Genomic DNA, 23,124 nt, shown 5'->3' with positions numbered 1-23,124 from the left:
GTACCATGTGTGAAGACCTACGGTTTTGGAGTCAGACAAAATTGGGTTTAAATCCTAGTTCTGCCAATGATGGGCTGTGTGACCTGGGACAACATCATGGCCTTTCTGAGCTCCAGTTTCTTCTGAAATTAAAGGAAAATAGGAATAAACAAATAAAGTAAATAGCAATAACAAGAATCCCTATTTTGTGGCATCAAATGAGGAATAAATAGGCCAACAGATGTCAAGCACCGGGCGCAGTGCCCGGCAGAGTGGACAGACACCCGGTAGATGTTAGCGCCTGTTCTCGCTGTTGCCACCACGGGCCTCCCCATCTTTTCCTGCGTTTGCTCACATTGCTGCCCCCGCCTACGAGCCCTTCCTCTGTGCTGTCCACGCCTCCAGCTCTGCACAGCTCTTTAGCATCCACACGTAGTCCAGGGCGGGGACATCAGAGGTCTAGGCTCCATCCTAACTTTGCCCTGAGCTCTTCCTATCTGCAGGTCTCAGTTTCCCCATCTGTAAAGTAAAGGGAAATTGGTCTCTAAGCTCCTCCCGATTCTGATGCTCTGGGAGGTGGCCCGGTGCCCCAGCTCCATTTCCCGGCACTGCGACGGGCCACTGAGTTGGAGCCCAGGCCTGGCGTCCCCGGTTCAGCAGCAGGCCGGACTCCTCCGCAGGAGATGGGAGCCACACAACTGGTTCAAGCCGTCTGCAGGCTCGGGAGCTGGGTGGGCGCTTCCGTCCAGGAACACGGCCTTTTCATTAACATCATCGTCCGCCAACTAGCCCAAAGCTGACTCACGGGGAACGCGGCGCAGGGGGCTGGTTTCAGTGGGCACTGTGTGCCCTCGGCCTTCCTCCTCCTGTGCCTCTAGAAAACCTCAGCTCCACTGCCCGTCCAGCTAGCCCCACAGCCCACAGCCGGGCGCACCTGTCCACGTGAGAGGGTCACGTTCACTGCACACCGACATGGTGCCGGGGGAAGCACAGCCATCTTGTTACCCAATCAACAAAACCACCCCAGAGGAGAAGCACTGTCACCATCCTCCGTTCTCAGAGAAGTGACGTGTGTCTCTCTGTCCCACAAAGAGTGAACCATTTCGTTAGTCACCAGACTCCAGAGCAGCCTTTGGGATCCTGTTTGTCAAGTAAGCGTAGAGCAGTGTGGCCTCGGGCAAGGCACTTCCCTCTGCATTTTCTCTCCTGTCCCTAGTCAGACCTCCATTTCCCATCGCCCGATTCACCAGCTCCAAGCTGCCGGCTCAGAGTGGAGCAGAGAAAAGACTCCAGGTTCTGGAGCCAGTCAGGCCCACGTTGTCATTCTGCTTCTGTCAGAGATAAAATAGCACTCTTCCTGGGCCAACGGAGAGTCTCTTCATCTTTTTACTGGCTGCCAGGACCGCACTGTGTGGCTCTACTGCATCTCATTCCGCTGCGCTGCTACTACTGATGTAGGCCATTCCTCTCTCTCTGTCCATTTCCACAAGCAATGCCATGGTGAACATTCTTGTATACGTCTTACAATACTTGAATCAACGCTTCTGTACTATGAACGTTTACAGGTGTGGAACAGTACACACACTTCATATTTTGATCCTCCAAGCATAATATATCAACGTATCAGTTTAGACTCCTACGGGATGGGATCAGTAGGAGAGTACCCATCTCTCCACATCTGGGTCAATTTTGTTTTTTAATTTTAATTTAATTTTATTTATTTATTTATGTCAGAGTTGGGTCTTTGTTGCTGCGCGTGGGCTTTCTCTAGTTGCGGCGAGCGGGGGCTACTCTCTGTTGTGGTGCACGGGCTTCTCATTGCGGCAGCTTCTCTTGTTGCGGAGCACGGGCTCTAGGCGTGCAGGCTTCAGTAGCTGTGGCACGCGGGCTCAGTAGTTGTGGCTCACCGGCTCTAGAGCGCAGGCTCAGTAGTTGCGGCACACGGGCTTAGTTGCTCCGCGGCATGTGGGATCTTCCCGGACCAGGGATCAAACCCGTGTCCCCTGCAGTGGCAGGTGGATTCTTAACCACTGCGCCACCAGGGAAGCCCTGGGTCAATTCTTGACATCATCAACCTTTTACATTTTTGCTAATAAAATGGCATCTCACCGTGGCTTTAATGTGCCTTGTTCTGCCTACTAGGGAGGTTAAACATCTTTTCACAGTTGATTGGCCATTCTGATTTTTTCTTCTGCAAACTGCCTGTTCACAGATTTTGCAGATGTTTCTATTAGGGTGTCTGTCTCCCAACCACTCTTTGACTCTGTGCTCCCTGTGTATCCCAGTCCTGACCTTTTGGCATCCGATGCTCAGGTCCCCTCTCACATTCCAAGTGCTGCTGCCTATTTCCACAGGTGAGCTGTGCCCCCAGGCCTCCACACAGCTAGCCTCCGTGTCAGCCAGCCTGAACCCACGACGGCAGAGGGCTTCAGACTGGGCTTGGCCCAATCAGAAGGCAGTTCAAGTAGAAGATGATCTCCAAAGTTTCCCTCCTTTAACTTTTAAGACCAAAGCCTTCTTTTTTAATTTTTTTTTTTTTTTTTTTTTGCGGTATGCGGGCCTCTCACTGTTGTGGCCTCTCCCGCTGCGGAGCACAGGCTCCGGACGTGCAGGCTCAGCGGCCATGGCTCACGGGCCCAGCCGCTCCGCGGCATGTGGGATCTTCCCGGACCGGGTCACGAACCCGTGTCCCCTGCATCGGCAGGCGGACTCTCAACCACTGCACCACCAGGGAAGCCCAAAAGCCTTCTTTTTTAAAATAAATAAATAAATAAATAAATAAATTTCTTTACGGCTGCGTTAGGTCTTCGTTGCTGCACGTGGCCTTTCTCTAGTTGTGGTGAGCGGGGGCTATTCTTCGTTGCGGTGCGCGGGCTTCTCATTGCAGTGGCTTCTCTTGTTGCGGAGCACGGGCTCTACACGCTTGGGCTTCAGTAGTTGTGGCTCGCGGGCTTAGGTGCCCTGCAGCATGTGGGATCTTCCCAGACCAGGAATCGAACCCGTGTCCCCTGCATTGGCAGGCAGATTCTTAACCACTGCACCACCAGGGAAGTCCCAAGATCAAAGGCTTCTTAATAATCCTCTGAACAAACTCAGCTTCAATTAACAAGAAAGCCACATGAAACAATTTCGAAGTGGATGACAAAAGCCCTGAATCTCTTCTGTACTGTGTCCTTCAAAAGGCAGAGTGGGTGATCTATTTAAAACCAAGGCCTGAAATGCCCTTCTCATTTTAATGATATCTCCAGAATGAACTGCCCAAGTGATTAGATCTACCTCAAGAAAATCACCAAAACGCCACCATCTCCCCCAACAAATTGGCTAGTGGAGAAACTACGTTTTATGTAATTCTTGGTATGGAAAAGAGCCCAGATACGATCTTAGTCTGTTACTTCATTTTATAGCTAAAGAAACTGGCTCAGAGGGGAGACTGTTTTCCCAAGATCACACAGCAAGGGCAGAGATAGCAGGGGAACAGCACCCCAGGCACCTCCTCCAACTAGCTTGCTTCCCATCACCCTGATAGGGAAGAAAAGAGGCCAAGGGATTTTCTTGAAAGTTCTTTGGTTTGAGGTCACCACTGGGAACCTCAGCTTCTTGGAACCCAGCAACATAAAGGTACTCCATGTTCCACAGACAATAAAACAAACATAAAGCCTGTACATCAAACTACTGTCACATCACGTAATACCCCAGTTTCAGATGGCAAGTGAAAGAAACCTTATCATCATTTTCTTTTTCGCTTCAACTCTTCCACCAGAGCAGCAGAACTGATTAAAACACGGCTTCCAGAAAGGGCATCCTGCTTAATTTGCATTCAACCCTCAAATTAAAGGAATACTGGCATGCAATTATAATTCTTATTACCATAGCCTAATCTGACCTTTTATGGACCCTCCTCGCTTTAGTTCACAGGACGGCACTTTTTACTGCCACTGTGACAGGGATTTCTGGGCTCTTTTTGCAAAAATAGAAACAAAAACAAAAAAACCCGAGCATTCCCTTCTTTCTCCAGTGGCGCTAATCATTACGGTAGAACCCCAAGCCTCTCTTGGAATAGAGAACGCCCTCCTGTTTACTCTACATAGAGGGCTACCCAGTTAAGGATTAACTAGGCTACTCCCTTTCGGAGAGGCCATTGGCTGTGCAACATTCATTCAGCAATCAGGCACTGACGATCTGCCAGGAGATTTGCCTGAAGGGGTAGCTGCGGGGTTAAACAAGATGGACTTCTCGCTCCCAAAGAGCACGGCAGCTGAAGTGCAGGAGATGTGCCCGAACACAGAGGGAGGTGTGAGTCACTCTGGAGGGACCTGAGGGACGCTTCACCAAGGAGGCACGTTTGAGCCACGTCTTGAGGGAAAGGTGCGCCGAGGAGAGAAAGAACTCTGGGGCAGAGCACACAGCAAGAGGTTCAAGGCGCAAGACGTCTGAGAAGGCGCGGATCCGGTGTGTGGCGGGGATGATGGTAGGAGATGAAGCTGGAGAGCTCTGAGTCAGACTCTGGAATGACCAGCTGTCACACTGAGGAGTGTGGACTTTCTGCAGCAGACTGCGGAGACACCGAGGACAGGGACTGTCCCCGGCATGTTAAAGGCACAGACAGGAAGCTGCAACTGCATTGCGTTTGTACCACAAAACCACCCTCCGGGCAGACTGTTCCCGGAGCACACAGAGCCCTGTCCTGCCTCAGGGGTTTGCTCCTGTGCTTCCCTGAGGCTGGGACATGCTTCCATCAGCCCTCGAACTGGCTGTTCCTTGAGGGGGCAGCTCGAATGCCAATTCCTCTGAGAGACCCTCCATGGCCTCTCTTTCTGAGTACATCCTCACCCTCCAGCTATTCCTTTTCACACTGACCCTTCACACTGTCTACCTGTTTCTTGCCTCCCCCACTGGAATGGACGCCCCAGGAGGGCAGGGCCCCTGTCTGTCCTGCTCATCATGCCTGCCTAGAACGGTAAGTAGCACGAAGCAAGATGTCAAATATTTGCCGAATGAATTAAAGAATTAATGAATGTATTTCCAGGGTTCTAGCTGCAACTATACCCCTTCCCTCCCATTGAAGAAAGTAGAGTTGAGCGTAAATGAGCAGGCGCGGTCTGTCTGCCCAGGTCACACCGCAGACCAGTGAAACCCGAAGATGTGGGGGTGGGATCTGGACATCAGTCGTCAAAGGTCTCCAGGTGATTCCAATGTGTATCCAAGGATAAGAGTCAATGATTCTGAAGAATAAGAGTGTGGCCTTGGAACCAGACAACCCACATTCGTTTCTCAGATCTACCACCCAGATCGACTCCTCAGATAAAGTCTGGGGTCACCTCTCCCTAATCTCTTGACTCTGTTCTAATTTGTTTTTTTAAGCAAATACATTTATGAATTTTAGTATATCTTAGTAAAATTACTTGTGACACATATTACAAATGCTCAAGACACAAAGAGATGTCGCAACCCCAAACAGAGACTTCCTATGTGGTAGAAGCAACTGGTATATTTAAAGCCAAGTATGTCATGATCCATTTCAGAGCATAAGAGTGCATCTTTGATTATACCGAAAAGCATTTCAGCTAGGACTTGATACCTACAAAGATGGCAATTTAATCTCCAAGATTTACTCCTATCTCTACATAATTAATGTGTTTGTTTGTTGCAGGAGGGGGGTTGGAAGTTCTTCAGGAAGATAAACGTGGGGTATAGTTTAATCATTTCCTGATGTCTTCCATGTATTGGGCACTGGAATATAGACATATAAATAAGATAGCAGGCCAGATCTTACAGTACTAAGACCAGGGGAAACAAGATAACGCCCAGTGCCATGACAGGTATTACTCAAATAGAGTGCTGTGACAGTGGCTACCATTTGCCAACACTGTACAAAGCATTTCATGTATAAACCTCATTAAATCCTCAGAGCCATCCCAGGATGTAGCTACTATCATTGTTCCCCCCATTTTACAGATGAGGAAAAGAAAGTACAGAGAGGTTAAGTAACTCACCTAGGGTCACACAGCTATGAAACAACAGAGCCTGGATTCAGATCTAGACAGCCCAACTCCAGAGTCCTTGTGCTTAACCCTCATGCCATATTGTGTCATGGGAACAAAGGGGCAGGAAGGAGCACTTGTGGCTGTAGGAAGGGACGTTTCCTAGGGAAGACAGCATTAGTGTTTGCCTTGAGAGATGGGTCGACACTCAAGAGGCGGAGTTGGGGGCAGGATTGTTTCCCAGTAAGTAGATGGTGGTGGCATTAGTGAAGATTTGGAAGTTGGAAAACACTCTTGAGGAATGGCATTTGGGCGACTGTAGGGTCCGTGACAAGGAATAAGATAGTGGTGCGGGAAATGGGCCAGGCTAAGGGCAGGTTACAGAGTGTCGGGACGCCGGTAAGGATCTGGGCTTTAGTCAATAGCCATTCAGGAGCCAATGAAGGTTTTCAAGGGGCAGAGGCACGGCAGCAAGTTGGGGCGTGGTCTGGATGGCGAGATGGCGGTGGGAGACCAGTGAGGCAGTGGTGTTAATAATCCAAGCAAGGGGAACAAAACCGGGCTAGGACAGTGACAGCGAGATAAAAGAGGAAGTAACAGACGTGAGAGGTTGTAGAAGGAACTCAGCAGGACTTGCTGTGGGACTGGAACACAGAGAAAAGGGAGAGCGGAAGAAGTCATCTCATGCTTTGACACTGGAAGGATGGAGACGCCGTTCCCTCCGATAGGGAAGACAGGAACAGGCTTGGCAGAGGAAAGGGGGAAGATAAATTTCCTTTGGGAATGTAAGGAGCCCGCCTCATTATTCTTAAGCCAAACCAGCAGGAAGATTTTTCTGACTATTATTTGAAACCCTGCTCAGACATTCTTCGCACCGACTGCTTTCAAATTGTTCTGTGACCTTTTTACCTACTGAAATTGTGAACCTGTCTGGGGTGAGAGAGTTTAGGAATTCTGTCTTTACTTAAGACTCTTCAGTCCTAGAAGGCTATGATGTGGTGTAATTCCATCAAGAATACAGGAAAGCCGAAGTTGAATTTCTTCGTTCAAGGAATTCAAAGCAAGGAGGGGGCAAGGCAAGAACTTCTGTCCCACTTGGGCAGAAGTTAAAACATCCTAGAGTTGAATTTGAAGCCATTAACAGTTCAAGACTTGTTGCTCTGATTCTAAAGAAGTGAATTAACTTTCAGGGAGGGCCTGGTGCTAGACACTGCAGCCAGATGGATTAATCATAGATCCTGCACTCAGATACTGTGGTTTTTTTGGTTTTTTTTTTTTTTTTTTTTGTGGTATGCGGGCCTCTCACTGCCGTGGCCTCTCCCGTTGCGGAGCACAGGCTCCGGACGCGCATGCTCAGTGGCCATGGCTCACGGGCCCAGCCGCTCCGCGGCACGTGGGATCCTCCCGGACCAGGGCACGAACCCGCGTCCCCTGCATCGGCAGGCGGACTCCCAACCACTGCGCCACCAGGGAAGCCCCAGATACTGTGGTTTATTCCCTCATCACCCAAAGTGTAGCGCACGGACCAGAAGCATTAGCACCAACAAGAAGCTTATAGAAATCTCAGATGTCACTCCAGACCTATCGAATTAGAATCTTCATTTAATAAGACCTCAGGTGATGTATATGCATCGGAACAGATGAAGACTTAAGGGCTTTGGAATCAGGCGCACCTGGGTTTAAATCTCAGCCACTTAACTACCTACCAGCACTTAACCTCTTGGACCTGCTTCAATCAATCAGTGGCCCTAGACCTTGGTTTCCACCTTAGAGCAACCCGGGGAGCTTTCAAAAGCTCCATGGCCTGGCCATAGTACAAATTAAATAAGAATCTCCCCGGGGTAGGATCCCAACATCAGTATTTCAGGGCCTCCAAGTGATTCCAATGTGCAGACAAGGCTGAGAACCACTGGTGACTTTGAAGGACAAGGATGCGGCCATTGGAACCAGACGATCTTCACTTGTATCCCACAACTATTGTTTCATACAGGAAGGAGGAATGGGGCTTCGTAACCTCTCCCTACGCGTTAGCTCCTCCACCTGCGAGATGACGTGACGTATTAGAAACCCTTTCAAAGGACTCTGAGCACTGAAGGCGTTGACACATGTAAAGCACTGGACACGATGCACAGTGCTCTATGAATACTTGTCATTACTGACACAGGTCCCAGCTGCCTCTGCAGAAAGAACCTAGGAAGCAACACGTAGCCTGAGGTTATCGTAAAAACAAATCTGCAGGCATGCTGGTACTCTTCCTACCAGGGATGACTTCCAATGACTTGGCCCGCAAGGGGTTAATGGGTGTTACCTTAGCTGTTTTAAAAATTTAAGAATCGATTCTTTTTCTTCTGAAATTGGAGAATAAGGCAACAGTGGCTGGCAAGTTTTTGCAGATGAGTAAGGTTTACCCAAAATGCTCCCAAATAAGGGGTCAGAACTGGGTGGGGAGCAAGGCAGATCTTCCAATGCTTTGTGTTCTAACTGGCCTAACACTTTGGGCAACAGATCAATGCCTCACAGCAGTCTCCCCACTTCGAGTATCTAGGAGTTGGAAAGGCCTTTATAAAGACTCCATACAACTTTGCTTTCCAGGGCTCTGCAAATGGGAAAGCAAGGCCCAGGGAGCTGAGACTGACGCAGGGTCATATGCAATTTAAGGCCACGACCAGAAGGTGTAAAGTGACCCCCAGTCAGATGGAGAGGAAATAGCCTAGTAGTGAAAAAGGAAATGAATGAAAGGGAAAAGAAAGACATAACAGTGCTTTGAACCGAAGAGCTTTATAAATACTTGTGGCTTTAACCTGCCCAGGAGGTAGATAAGCATGTTCCCTTTAGTTTGTCCTCAAATTCAACCTCTCACAAGAGGTTAAGAAACACACCCAAGGCTGGAACTGACACTCAGACCTCCCGACTTCCTGGCTTTGGAGCTGGGAGCTCAGCCTCCAACTCCCTTGTCTATCAGGAAAAACATCTGGGTTATAATGCTTGAGGATGGGATATCAAGGGGAAGTGGTGGAAGTTTGGTTCTTTAAGAAACTTTGAGCGAGACTGCAGAAGACCAAGCCAGGAGCCCCGCCCGTGGCCTGAGTCACAAGCCTCAAGTGTTTCTGCACTTCTCCTATCCTGGATGCTTCCCTTGTATGACCTTCAGAGAACTCTATTTGTCTGACATGCTGGATGGGAAGAAAGAAAGTTGAGACTTCAAAATGTGTGAACCCACCCTGGCCCCGAGGCGCTGTCTCAGGTAACAAAGCCTTTCCTTTACACAGTCATCTGTCCGTGATCCCACACGGCTCCCCTGCCACACTGGCAAATGCCTACTTGAAGCAAAGAGAAAGGAACAGGCAGGACCACAAGCAGAAAAAGCAAGGGGAAGTCATCTTTAAAGGCCAAAAGGTTATATAAAACATAATAAAATACAACTGTTTCCTTTAAAATTTTTAATGGGCAGGAAATGGTATAGAATAACTGCCAAGTCACATAAATTAATGTTTTTGTTAATGTTTGTGATCCTGGACAGAGCCCTCTATCGGCTGATGAAACTACAGGAGAGTTTTTATCACCCGCTGCCTGGGTGCATGACTGGGTGTGGGCCACGGACCCATCTTCACATGGTCCAGAAAAAGAGGCGGCTGCCATGTCTGGCGGGCTTCAGATCTCCTTCCATCTCAGGGTTGGGCTCTGGCCTTGCTCTTGAGTCATAGGGATTCTCTGGTAAAGGCCGATCTGTTTTCACTTTGGTGACCTGCAGCGGGTAAAAGAGGAGAAGCAGAGCTGAGAGGCAGGGGAGTAGCTGTGGCCACGAGCACACCTCCTGGGGTCTCCTCTCCGCTCTGGCTGCCTCGGCCGCTCCTCATCTCTAAAGCCCGAGCGAACCACACTCAGCCCTGAATAAACATCGAAGAAGGCCTACTTTGTGTCACTCCATATGGAAGAAGTGAGGGATACGGAAGAGAGCAAGATTCACACGGTCCTCAGTGAAGGAGTCAGCCAGGAAAAGCACGCAGGCCTTCCTAAGCGGGTCACGGTGACCGAGCGCCGAATGAGCGCTATAGGAGAGCAAGGCCTCCGCACGGCCCCTCGGCCTCGGCCTGCTTCTGAGGGGGCAATATTCACTTTCCTCTTGAAGGATGAGCAGGAGCCAACCAGGAAGATTCGAGAGGAAAAGACCTTCCAAGGAAGCCAACAGTACACACGGGGACAGAGGGGCACGGCCTTGGGGCAGCCGAAGCGCAGGCTGCGTGCAGAGCGGAGGGAGAGGCAGCCCCTAGCCAAGCACGTCCTGTTGTCAGAAATGACGCCAAGCGCGTTATTCCAGTTCGCTCTCACACTCCTCGGAGGTCAACCTGCAGGCTCACTGGGACCCCCCCCCAGCGAACGGTGGACGGACCTGAAGTCAGATCTGCCTGCCCCAAAGCCCGCGCTCTCACGTAACGCTCGACACTGAGACCTGGGAGCCAGCTGACGAGCGACATGCAAAGACGCCTGAAGTTTAACCCGACGGCAACAGCTGCCACTGGAGCAGGGAAGTAACTTACTCACATCTGCAGGCCAGGCCTGAAGGAGCAGAAGCCAGATGCGGGGGGCGGGGGGGCTGAGCCAACGAACCAGGCGAGAGAGAGAGAGAGAGAGAGAGAGAGAGAGAGAGACAGAGAGACAGAGAGAGAGACAGAGACAGAGAGAGAGAGAGACAGAGAGAGAGAGAGACAGAGAGAGAGAGAGAGACAGAGAGAGAGAGAGAGAGAGAGGTCCCGGGGAGAGAGGAGGACGGCGTTTTACAGCCACTTAAACCCACAGAAGTCTCCATCAGAAACCCAGCAGAAATTGTTCTCATTTTAAAGATGGGGAAACAGGCCCAGAGAGGCAGAAAGACAGAAGGCCATGGTTATCAGTAGTCTTGTCACCTGGTGGCCTCCTAAGCCACTCCACATACTGTGACCAGATCAGTCTTCCCAGATGTACAAATTCAGACACCATCTATTGTGAACAGAGCTTTCGTGGACACATCACATCACATAATTCTTATTATAACCACCCTCTGAGGCATAATTATCTCGAGTTCACGGAAGAGGAGCAGAGATGGCTGGCTCGTCTAAGATCAAGACACAGCAAATGTCAGAGTTGGAGCTGGAACCCCAGTCTTCTGACTACAAGTCCAGAATAGTTTTTTATTTGCTTTTAAAACAGTTTTCTCATCTCTCTGCTATAATTAGAGATCACTAATGGTTCCTTACTGCTTGACAGAGTATTCCAAATGCCTCCAGCTGGCATTTGAAGCTCCTTTAAGGAATTCAAGATGTGTATGAAATAAATCTAGAAAAAATAAAAGGACCCCTTTAAAGGACAAATTACTGGGGAAAGGACAATAAAGCAACTTCCTCTTCTGCACCACACTCGAAACAGAAAAGGAGCAAAACCATGTGGTCAAACTAATCACTAGGTGCGTGACCTTGGGCAGCTGACTTAACCTTCAATTTCCCATCTGCACAACGGAGCGGGTAGTAGCTCCTAGGGTGATGAGAGTAATATACACGAAGCGCCTGATGTATGGAACAGGTGCTCCATTAGTTATTTTCAATATTAATATTATCAGGACAATGGAATTATGGGTGAGAGAGAGCAATCCTGCCTGGGAAAGCCAGAAACTTCAAAGACAGACCTGACACCTGAGCTGAGACTGGACGAGTGAGTATGAATTCACTGGGGGCAAACAGGGGGGACGGGCAAGCCAGCGGAACCAGAATGCACAAGTGAATGATGCCAAAATGTAGGCTTTGTCCAGCCAATTATGACCTTTCTTAGAAAGAGACCGAATACTGGACTTAAGTATAACTAAAGCTGATAATCCTCCTAAAGAAATACACTTTTGAAAAGAGTTCAGATAACAGTACCTTTTCCTTTTATAGGTTTTAAAAAACGTTATTACAAAGATTCAGGAATAAGAATGCTTTCTTAACCACATGATTTGTAAATTCTCCTTTCGTGAGACCAGAAATGAGAAAACGTAGTTTTCTTTATTCTATGTAAAAGTTCCACCATTTTCCCACTTAGAATTATCAACTATTTAAAATAATTTGTTCATTTGGAATTAAAATATACACACTACTATATATATAAAATAAAAAACCAACAAGGACCTACTGTATAGCACAAGGAACTATACTCAATATCTTGTAATGACCTATAATGAAGTGAGTGTAAAAAAAAAAGAATATATATACGTATACATATACACATATATATATCTCTGAATCACTTTACTGTACACCTGAAACTAACACAACATTGTAAATCAACTATATTTCAATAAAAATTTTTTTAAATAAAATAATTTGTTTGGTGCAGCAAAGAAGGTATCTGAAGTAAAGATATGCCAGATACCAAAAAAAAAAAAAAAATTGCTTAACCATTCGTCTACTTATGGCAACAAGCTTAAGACCCAACTATCCACAGATGCCACACACAAAGGGAAGGGAATGGACATTAACTGTGGACCTATGTGCCAGGTATTATGCTGGGGATTCACACAGGCTCCTTAGCTTAATCCTCACAGAAAAACAGGGGTTAATACTGGTCCCACCTTCTAAATGTGGTAGGATAGGAAATGTTAAGAAATTTGCTCAAGGACCCATAGCAATTAAGTCATGAAACTAAGATTCAAATCTACTCTCAGTCTCCATTCAAACCAGAGTTCTTCCCTCCATGCCTTGCTACCTATGCTTCCCAGAGGGAATGGAGGGTGATAATGCTTAAGAAGCAGGTATGGGTCAGATCACAAAGGGCCGTGCATGTCAGGACATGAAGGGGATGCTTTGTTTTGCAAGCAAATAGGAGTCCCCTTGAAACGTTTTTTTTTTTTTTTTTTTTTTAAGGAAAGTGATATTTGACTTACTTTCTCCACACAGATCATGCCTATAGTGACCCATCCTCCCCTCCCAGAAATTCATGTAGCCCAGTTAAGAACTCCTGTCCAGGAAGTGGGGACAGTGAGAGGATTCAAAACAATACTCCAGGAGATGCTACAGGAATCGAGGACTGGATAAAGGAAGAAAGAGTGCAAAGTGAAGAAAAAAGACATTCAGGTTTCTCCCTCTGAGGGTTCAACAGATGGTGGTGTCACAACTGAGACAGGAAATATGGGAGAAAGACAGAAAAACAAGCTTTTTAAACTACAGGCATTACTTTTTTTTTTTTTTTTTAAATCTCAGGTATGTTCCTGAAAAATCTGGCATAACCTCAAACCTATTTCCCCACAATAACCTCAATGTTTTCAACTGACGGTGCCCCTAACATTTTGTTTATCCTCATCTACTCCCTTCTGTTCTTCAGTTAGCTAATTAATTAAAAACAAATCTGCACATGCTGGGCAAGCTATTTAAAGGAACACTTCTATTAAATAAACTCCCTCTGGACTGTGTATAACCACTCCCTAATTAAGCTGACTGGTCAGTCTGGATTTCTCACATCAGATCTGTACTCACAGAAGACCCATTCCGGACCACCCCCTGCCTCTCCTCACCCTTAGCGAGTGAGAGAGAGAGGGAAAGAGGGAGAGAAGGAGAGAGACAGCAGCAGAAAACTGTGTTACCTTCGACAGCTCCCCCAGGTCGGGTCGCACCCAGCCCAGTTTGTCCAACACACACTCGTCAAACTTCGCCTGCTGTTTGCGACACCGACGAAATAACTGCAAGCCGGAGTAATCGATGCAGGTCCAGTATTCTGTAAAAGGCTCCGAACAGTGCTGCTTTATCTGCCTGGAAAAGAGGGCTTGATCAGGGGCAAGCTCTTTGCAAAACGATGAAAAACAAAAAAGTGGGGAAAAATTTGGTGCAGGCCTCATACACACAGCCTTGCTTTTTGAAAGGTACAGGAGTACTCTCACCTCACTCACAAGACAACTTGGAGAGCCTCAGGTTGAGAAACAATATGTAAAAAAAAGATTTCTGAGGAATAAGACCTAATTTCTTTGTGTAGCAAAAACAAATGAATAGAAATGTCAAAAGATTGTGGCCTAAGGGGTATATATTTCACTTAGAACTCCTCACTCGGGACCTATTTATTCTTTTTAGATCCAATCTAAAGATTACCCACTTTGCAAATTTAGAAGAGAAGGAGGCACACTCAGAGATGGGCATGCTGACAGAAGTCAGAGGTGACAGACATTGACAAAGGAGGAGACAGACTATAAAAAGCAAATTCACAAACTAACAAGGATCTTCTGATCCTGGGGTCCATCAGGGTAGAGGCAACCTGCCCTACACACCTCCAAAGCTCAAAAGACTTCATTCTATTCATGCACTGAACAAAAACAGAGATTAATCCTTGTCATTAAGAAGAAAGTTAAATTATATTTGCTCTCTGTTGAGAAGCAACATAGCATATCATTCATTTTGTGGTCACCAGAAATGGCTGAAGAAAAACTAACTTTTGTGTATAAAAGGGATAAGCCTCTATTATTTTGCAAAATTCCCCTTCTCTCACCATTCAACTTTGCTAGTAATCAAATAAATGCAAAGTCGGATGAGAATAAAATAGTGTTATTTTATGTAAAAGCCATATTTGAGGCAGTGGAAGAAGCGTGGAGCACCTCCTTCCCCCGACGGAATAATAATGAAGTATTTGCTTGTCACACTCCAAGAATCTAGCTACACTCAACACAGGAATCGTATTTAACATATCTCGGGAAGAACCTCGGAGGTGGCCGAAGGAAATACATAAGGAAAAACTGGCTTTCCATCCCTGCTCGGTTCCCCTACTGGGAGGCAACCAAGGGGCACCAGTTTCTTATACCTTTGCAGGTATTTTGAGTATGGCCTTGGGGGTGATGGGATGTGTTAAGAGGAAGGAAGAAGAAATGTCAAAGCCTCGGGAGCTTTTCTGGGTTACCTCTAGCCTCAACGACCTGCATTTCTACGGTACACAAAACTGCACCCCCCTAGCCTCGACTTAAGAATCGCGATGGTGGTGAGCAACCGTGTCCAGTTGGAGTTTTGGACTCCTCCAATATGCTGCAGCGGAAGAAAGGCTGCAAACCATCACTCTGGTACTTAGGTCTATGTACTGGGCTCTGTTACCCTGGCACCCACACTAATAGACAATTATCTACTAGTGCTTACAGCAAGCTAGTTCAGCACCTCAGGAGCTTGTGAAATCCAAACATTTCCCACTTAAACGTGCTCCTTCTGAGTCAAAGGAAAAATACTTTGCCAAAGTTCTCTTAGAAAATAAAAAAAAATTTAAAGGAACACACATTCCACGTTATTAGCAATCAAATCAATGCAAATTCAAGCAAGAGTAAAACACCACTTTGTACCTATCAAATATTTAAATAATATGCAGTGCTGGAGAGGGATACCAGGATACAGGCTGAGGACAGCATAAACTGACCTAACTTCAAAAGAAATGGCAACTGTAATTCAAGAGCCATAAATCATGTTCAAAGCCTTTTAAAGAATAATCTCACTGCTGGGAAATTTATGCCAAGGAATTAATTAAAAAATGAAAATGATCTCTACACAAATGTAATCACTGCAGATTTATCCAAAACAATCAATAGTGACGTTTAATAACAAAATTATGGCTGGTTTATCTACTGGTGGAATATTACACAGCCATGAAAAATGATGATCATGAAGACAGAGCAACTTGAAAGAATGTTTCCAATAGTTTCAAGTAAAAAAATGAATTTTCAAATGTACGCACACTATGACTTTAAGTACAAAAATATCTCTGCATGTGGACAAAGACAGCAGAAGCAAGAAAGAAGGAAAGCAGCTATTGTGCGAAGGAATTATTTTTCCTCTAGTGTCATTGTAAGGGGCATCTGTGGGTTTTGCCTAGCCAGCAGTCATTCTCTATTCTTCTGGAACATCCTTCAAATTTTCCTTTGGGGAACAACCCCTCCCTATCGCTCGGCAATGTGATTTAGATGAATCTAACTCTACTCCCCACTTTAGGCCTGGCCACTCACAGCATTTTATCTCCTGAAACACAACTGATTCAAAGATATGCACATGGGGCTTCCCTGGTGGCGCAGTGGTTGAGAGTCCACCTGCCGATTCAGGAGACACGGGTTCGTGCCCTGGTCCAGGAGGATCCCACATGCCACGGAGCGGCTGGGCTCGTGAGCCATGGCCGCCGAGCCTGCGCATCCGGAGCCTGTGCTCCGGGACGGGAGAGGCCACAACAGTGAGAGGCCTGCATACCGGGAAAAAAAAAAAAAAAAAAAAAAAAAAAGATATGCACATGAAGTTGACCAGCCAGGCCAATGCGACTCAGTCCAGGGACCACTGCTCATGCTACTGGGTGGCACTCTTTGTCTGGGTTTGCTAAGCAAGGAGCACAGAAGCTTGAACTGGCCGGTGGCCATTGCTGCTAGAGCAAGGAGAGGGTCTCTTTGAAAATGAATCCGACAGAGAAAGCAGGACTAAGGAACTGGGGCTGGGGGATAAGAGGTGAACAAAAAGATACCAGGTAGGTGTGAAATTACTTAAGCCCTTGAATCCAGTCCTGCCTGAAGCCAGTCCTATTTCTGGACTTTACAGTGACATGAGCCAATTCCCTTTGAGTTGAGTTTCTGTCCTTTTTAATAGAGTTCTGACTAATATGGTTAAAACATTTTTCTACAATTATAATTTGGATTTTTTTTTACTTATATCAAGTATAGTGGCCTACCTAAACACTTGACGCTGAACACCTTTCCTTTCCATCGTAACTGTGTGTTCTGTAGTAATGATAATGATAAGAATCTAGTAAATGCCCACAAGCCAGCCCTGTGCTAAGCCATTTTTATGTGCCTTTTCAAACTTCTCACAACAATCTTATGATAGGTATTACTCTACAATTTGGAAGTTGGGGTTCATGGAGATTAAAGAACTTGCCATTATTTACAACAGCCAAGACACAGAAGTGACCTAAATGTCCAGTGACAGAGGAATGAATAAAGATGTGGTCTACACACAAACACACACACACACACACACACACACACACACACACACACACACACACTGGAATAGTACTCAGCCATAAAAAAGAATACATTAATGCCATTTGCAGCTACATGGATGGACCTACAGATTATCATACTGAATAAGCCAGAAAGAGAAAGACAAATACCATATGATTATCACTTATATGTGGAATCTAAAATATGACACAAATGAGCTTATCTACAAAATAGAAACAGACTCACAGATATGGAGAACCGACGTGTAGTCGCCAAGCGGGATGGGGGAGGGAAAGATTGGGAGTTTGGGATTAGCAGATGCAAACTATTATATATAGAATGTATAAACAACAAGGTCCTACTGTATAGCACAGGGAACTATATTCAATATCCTGTGATATACCATAATGGAAAAGAATATGAAAAAGAATATATATATGTATAACTGAATCACTTTGCTGTACAGCAGAAATTAACACATTGTAATTTTATTTAACTAATTTATTTATTTAGGCCACATGGCACATGGGATCTTAGCTTCCCGACCAGGGATAGAACCCATGCCCCCTGCACTGGAAGCATGGAGTCTTAACCCCTGGACCGCCAGGGAAGTCCCAACACAACACTGTAAATCAACTATACTTCAAAAAAATAAAGAAAGAAAGAATGTGCCAAATAATAAAAACAAAGAACAAAAATAACTCTCATTTATTGTGTGCTCTACTTTGGTTTATGTGATTGCAAAGCCTTCCATTCCGTACTAAAATTAGTAAAATTATCTTTCCATTTAATTAGCTGGATGTTCACGGAGATACATATACCTGGATGTTGCAACCAGTGGGCAATGACGTGAAAAGATCTTACCTGAAGAAGTCCAGGGCACACTGGTTGACAAGCTTGCTTTCCTCTAAACACCGCCTCGGGTCCTTCTCTTCCCACCGGCACAGCATGAACTCCTTGTTGGGCTTATCGCACTGAGCTCCGTAGTGATGGGCCGCAGCTTTCAGCACAGAAGAACTGACTTTCACCTGGGGAGGGGAACAGAGGAGAAGGACCAGATTTGTACCAGGACACCATTTCCTTAACCTCACCTCATGCTGGTCAAGACAGAGGGAACAGGAAGGCAGCCCCGTTCTGACTTTGCCAAGAGAACTAAAGACAGGAGACTCTGTAATAATCCCTTATGATCTATGGTGCTTCCGAGATCACAGAGCTCTTTCACATGTATGATTTTCCACACCTTCGTAACAATCTCATCAGGCTGAGATTTTAGACATAAGGAAATGGCAGCCCTAATGGAATCCTTAGATCTTTAGGAGAGAGAAAGTGGAGCTCTGAAGGAAGATGGAGGCTTCTGGGATGTACAGGGAGGAACCAGCCCTGAGGAGCACTGATGAGTCTCCTCTCCAGGAATAAAAGTAACAGCGAGAGGACACACAAGATTCCCAGAAGATGACAGAATCACAGAAGATTAAGAGACTGGAAGGGATCAGTAAGAGCATTTAGTTCAGCAAGTTATTATTAACAATGAAGTACTAAATCTGTGACTTTTTAAAATTGTAGAGTATATCCAAGGCAGCCACCCCTACAACTGTGTCAATCTCACTCACTTGCACTCCAGCACATTTTCTTGAGAAGCACAGTGTAGCTACAGCCAGCTCGGGGTACAGTCCAGAGCCTGTCTAGCAGCTGCTGCAGCAGGGGTCCTCTAGCCTCTTTTCTGTACCACCTCTTCCTGTGCCAATACCACAATGCTTTAATTACTGTTCGTTGTCTGGGAAGACCATCCTCCTCACTATTCATCCTTTTCAGAACTGTTCCGGCTATCCTCACAGATGCAACACCCTTCCTCCAATAATTCCCAGCGGAATTGTACTAAGTCTAGTTACATAACAAATTAGAAAGGAAAGGGCACTGTTACACTATTGGCTCTCTGCTCACATTTTATCTCAGAGTCCTTCCCTAATCATCTTAGATAAGCTAGCACCAGGGGTCACTCTATCTGTGACCACTGGAAAGTCAGCTCCAAGAGGGTAGGGATTTTGTTTTTAACAGAGGTCGACTACTGTAAAGATGTCTATCCTCCCTGAGTTAAACTAATTAAGGTGATGTTTACCATGGTCCACCAAGCGCCCAAAACAGCGCCCCAGCGCAAGTAGCTGTCAAGCACTCACTCTGTGCCAGCAGCGGGGGATGTAACAGTTACAAGAGAGTTAAGAATACATTAATGATGCCTTCTCATCCAGAACACAGTATGTCTCTCCATTTATTTAGCTCATCCTCAATTTCTTTGGTTAAAATTACAGTTTCCTTCATACAGGAAACTTGCATATTTCTTGTTTATTCCTCAGTATCCTCACATTTTGGATACTATCTAAATGGGACATTTTTCCCTTAGATTTTCAAGTTGGTTACTGCTTGTTTTTACACTGAATCTTCTCTGTAGCCATAGTCTACTGAACTCTTGTCAGTTCTAATAGGAAACTCAAGAGGATTAAGAGAAAAGCTTCTATTTACAAATAAAAACTGCCTGCCTTCCTCTCTGATACTTGTATCTTTTTTTCCTTCTTCTTCTCTTTCCCTATCTTAATGCTCTGACCAAAACTTCCAGGATTACACAGACAAACAGCAATGGCAGTAGGCATCCTTGCCTTGTTCTAAACTTTAAGGTAGTTTGGGATGATATTGGCTGTTGCCTCTCACTGTTGTGGGCTCTCCCGTTGCAGAGCACAGGCTCCGGACGCGCAGGCTCAGTGGCCATGGCTCACGGGCCCAGCCGCTCCACGGCATGTGGGATCTTCCCGGACCGGGGCACGAACCCGTGTCCCCTACATCGGCAGGCGGACTCTCAACCACTGCGCCACCAGGGAAGCCCAGGGAAGTTTCTTTCTAACCATAAATGGCTTTGTTGCACTGTTGTCTCCTCCACCAGGAAAGACTGAAATTTTCGGGTTTCTTTTTCATTAATCTATAAATGTAATGTAGAGCATTAACAGATTTTCTAAAAATGACCCATTGTACCTAGAATAAAATCGAGTTTGTCCTAGTGCATTATGCCTTAAGATACCACTGGATTTGATCTGCAAATATTTATTAAGAACTTTTACATGAGAATAATTTTATAATTATTATTTTTATAATAATAAAAATTTTACAATTTCACTTTTTAGGAATTTCACACAGCCTAGGTTAAATTATTAATATTTTTAATAAGATAAAAGGCAAGGAAAGATGAAGAGATAATTCATCTACACACTATAGGAAAAGAATAAAGTTACAACTATGACTACTAATATTACAACTGTTCTAATTATCGAAGCAAAGGTAAATTTAGGATGTAAGTGAATTTGCCATGACAATTCTAATATGTTCATTTAAAAATCTGTAAAATCTTGTATTCCAGTTTTTGACAATAGTTTACTTAGGTTAATTGAGTGGTACACGTCTGCTTGCTATAGTACCTGTAAAGAGCTGGGAGACTGAAAAATCAAGACGCAAACTTTTTTTAAAGCTTAATATATTAAAAAAAATTAAGTTAGCTACATTTATTTCCTTGTCAAATGTCTTAAAACATCTTTAAATGGCTGATTTCATTACTCCGATGCCCTCACGGCTATCACGCCCCCAAAAGCCTATGGCTTTCTTTGCCTTACTTCCCCACAAATGTAGAGGTCTTATCCCAACCTAGGTTGTGCCCACGTTGTTGAGCACATAAAACATGCCCTGTCACAGGGAAATCAAGGCTGAGAACCACTCACTGAATTTATTTCCTAAGGAAACGGAGCAGTGTGCTCAAGATGGCACAGCAAGTCAGTGGCAAGTGCAGAACCAGCACCAGAAATTGTGGCCTCCAATCAGGCCTCTCCCCGTTGCATCACTGAGGAGGCAAAGACCTTCAGATGTCACCACCACCCCTCACCTGCTTCTTCACTAACACTGACAAGTCCCAACAGAAGCCACATCCTTTCACAGCTGCTCACTGTGAATACCCTCTCAGATTCATTCAGCTCCCTTTGTCTCAAAGAACACAGAATTTCAATGCCGTTCCTCATCTGTCCTCCTAACAGCCTCACTGCACAGCAGGTTTAGATGGTCTGCAGGTGCGGAAACAGAGGCAGAAAAAAATCCCACAATCTACAAGCAATCTTCTAGTCCTGTTCTCTCTTCCTTAAACCAGATCTGCACCTTTTTTTTTGTAGTACTTAATTTATACTAGGTTTTGTATTTTGCTTAATTTATGTAAAATGGAGGATGATAGTACTTAGTTGATAGAACTGTTGTCAGGGTTAACACACATTAAAAATATGAAGAACAGCGCCTAGCACATAGAAGCACATCATAAATACTGGCCATTATTTTTACTCAAAATCGTTAATGTGTACAAGGAGTTTCCTGCCCAAAGCTTCTATTTTTCCATAGGCATGTGTCATAACTTGAAGGTCAATGAGGTCCAAAATGGGTTTAACTTGCTTCTCAAACCCACTCCTTCTGGCTTCCCCAGTGCTGTCAAGTTGCAAATCTGACACCGATTCCTCAACCTTTGCTGACTCTGATATCTAAGTCATTGCTAAGTCGGCTCAATTCTAGATAAATGCGTTCCTTCCTCTCTGTAAGCACAGTCACCAATCACGTTGGGGTCAATAATATCTTCCTCCGTTATTGGTTTCCTGCTTTTCTTATTCCTCTCTTGCAACCATTCTTCACAGAGCTGCTGTCCTAAAAGACAATTCTTATTTTACTCTGTTATTAAAACAAATTAGCAACAAAACCCTTGAAGGATTCAGGCTTAACAGCAGAATAAGGCCTAAGTTTCTACTTAAGTATTCAAACCCTTCGGATCCCAACTATCCTTCCAGCCTTCTCACCCACCAGACTTTAAAAAGGTACTGGCTGTCCTCTAGGACACTGAACTCACTGTTCCCGGAACCCATTTTTGGCCTCACCTGCTTACCTTTGCTCAGATCCTGCCTTGTTTAGAAAGTTCTTCTCTCCATCTCTGCCTGTAAATGCCATTCTTCAAATGACATTTAGCCAAGTCTTACATTATACCCAAGAAGTGCTTTCTCTGTTCCCCTCATAGCCTCAGAGAATTATACAGCTGGAATCACTTCACCTTACAAATAAAATAACTGTGTCTGCAAATGGGAAAAGTGACTCATCAAGGTAACCAAACAGTTAGGCCTAGAGTTTAGATACAACTTCAAATCCAACCCTCTTTTCTTAAACCATGTCTGCCCCTCTTCTGTAGCATTTAATCATACTTTGTTTTGTATTTCAGCTATTTATGTAATTATCTGTTCCTCAATTCAACTGTGTGAACTCTAAAGGCAAATTTATTCCACAAATAGAACACGTGCAAGAAGCAGAACCTCAGATGACTGCTGAACCAAATTAAAGTGCCAACGAAAAAGACAGCAACTCAAAGTCTTAACCCAGCTTCAGTCGGGCAAGAAACAAACCGACTGTTGGCAGTACCCACACGTCCCCCCCCCAACTTTTACTACATGTCATTTTATTATAGTAATTAAAATAATATAATAATAGTTGCCATTCTCACAGGCATATAAGATGAAGCGAAATAATGCAAGTAAAACACTTAACCAAGGGCCTGGGATATAATTTTTGGCATGTAATTTTTCATCTTCCCCTCCCTCTTCTCCAGTTTAGCCTCATTATCCAGTCCTGTCCTGGCACCTCTTTTGCCTTAAAATCTTTCACCTCTCCCCACCACCTCACTTACAGGATGAAATCCAAACTGCTCAGTCTGGCCTTGTGAAAGTCGCTTTCAGCCCTGCTTCAGCCCAAGGTACCTCTCCCGGCTCAGCAACTGTTGCTTTCCACCAACAAAACAGTCATGTCAAAAAGCAAAACACAAAACACAAAAGGTTCTGCTAAGCCTTCTCGCTCTTTTGAGCTTTTGCCCGTAATATGGTAGTTTAAAAGCATGGGTTTTAAAATCAGACCTGGGTTCACATTCCAGCTCTACCGTGTGACCTTGGGCAAATCACTTCTCTCAGGACCTGTTTCCTCATCTATAACATGGTGAGATCAATTATACCCTTCATTACAGTGTTGCTGGAAGGACCCTATGGATTAATGTCTGTAATTAGCATCCTGCCTGACATCTAGAAGAGGCCTAACCATGTTTACTGTAATTAGTATTATCGGTCTTCACTTCTCATAGCACTAACTACACTGTACTGTAATTGCCTCTTT

General features: G+C 45.3%; 1 protein-coding gene across 11 annotated transcripts in view; it reads right to left on the bottom strand.

Moving 5' to 3' along the window:
* The window catches only part of NDUFA8 (NADH:ubiquinone oxidoreductase subunit A8), a 54,518-nt gene that overhangs the window by 30,561 nt on the left and 833 nt on the right, over positions 1 to 23,124 (bottom strand). For 10 of the 11 annotated variants that reach the window (XM_067040804.1, XM_067040805.1, XM_067040807.1 and 7 more), the window contains exons 2-3: positions 17,773 to 17,936; positions 13,549 to 13,714 (exon numbers count right to left, since the gene is read on the bottom strand). In XM_067040804.1, the coding sequence (XP_066896905.1) occupies positions 13,549 to 13,714; positions 17,773 to 17,936 (330 nt within the window). Of the gene's footprint in view, positions 1 to 9,385; positions 9,706 to 13,548; positions 13,715 to 17,772; positions 17,937 to 23,124 lie in introns of those variants that run through there. The other variant, XM_059073166.2, reaches the window with a different exon arrangement.

The sequence above is a fragment of the Kogia breviceps genome, chromosome 8, assembly GCF_026419965.1.
Source record: "Kogia breviceps isolate mKogBre1 chromosome 8, mKogBre1 haplotype 1, whole genome shotgun sequence".
Lineage (NCBI taxonomy): Eukaryota > Metazoa > Chordata > Mammalia > Artiodactyla > Physeteridae > Kogia > Kogia breviceps.
This window is presented reverse-complemented; position numbering and strand designations above follow the sequence as displayed.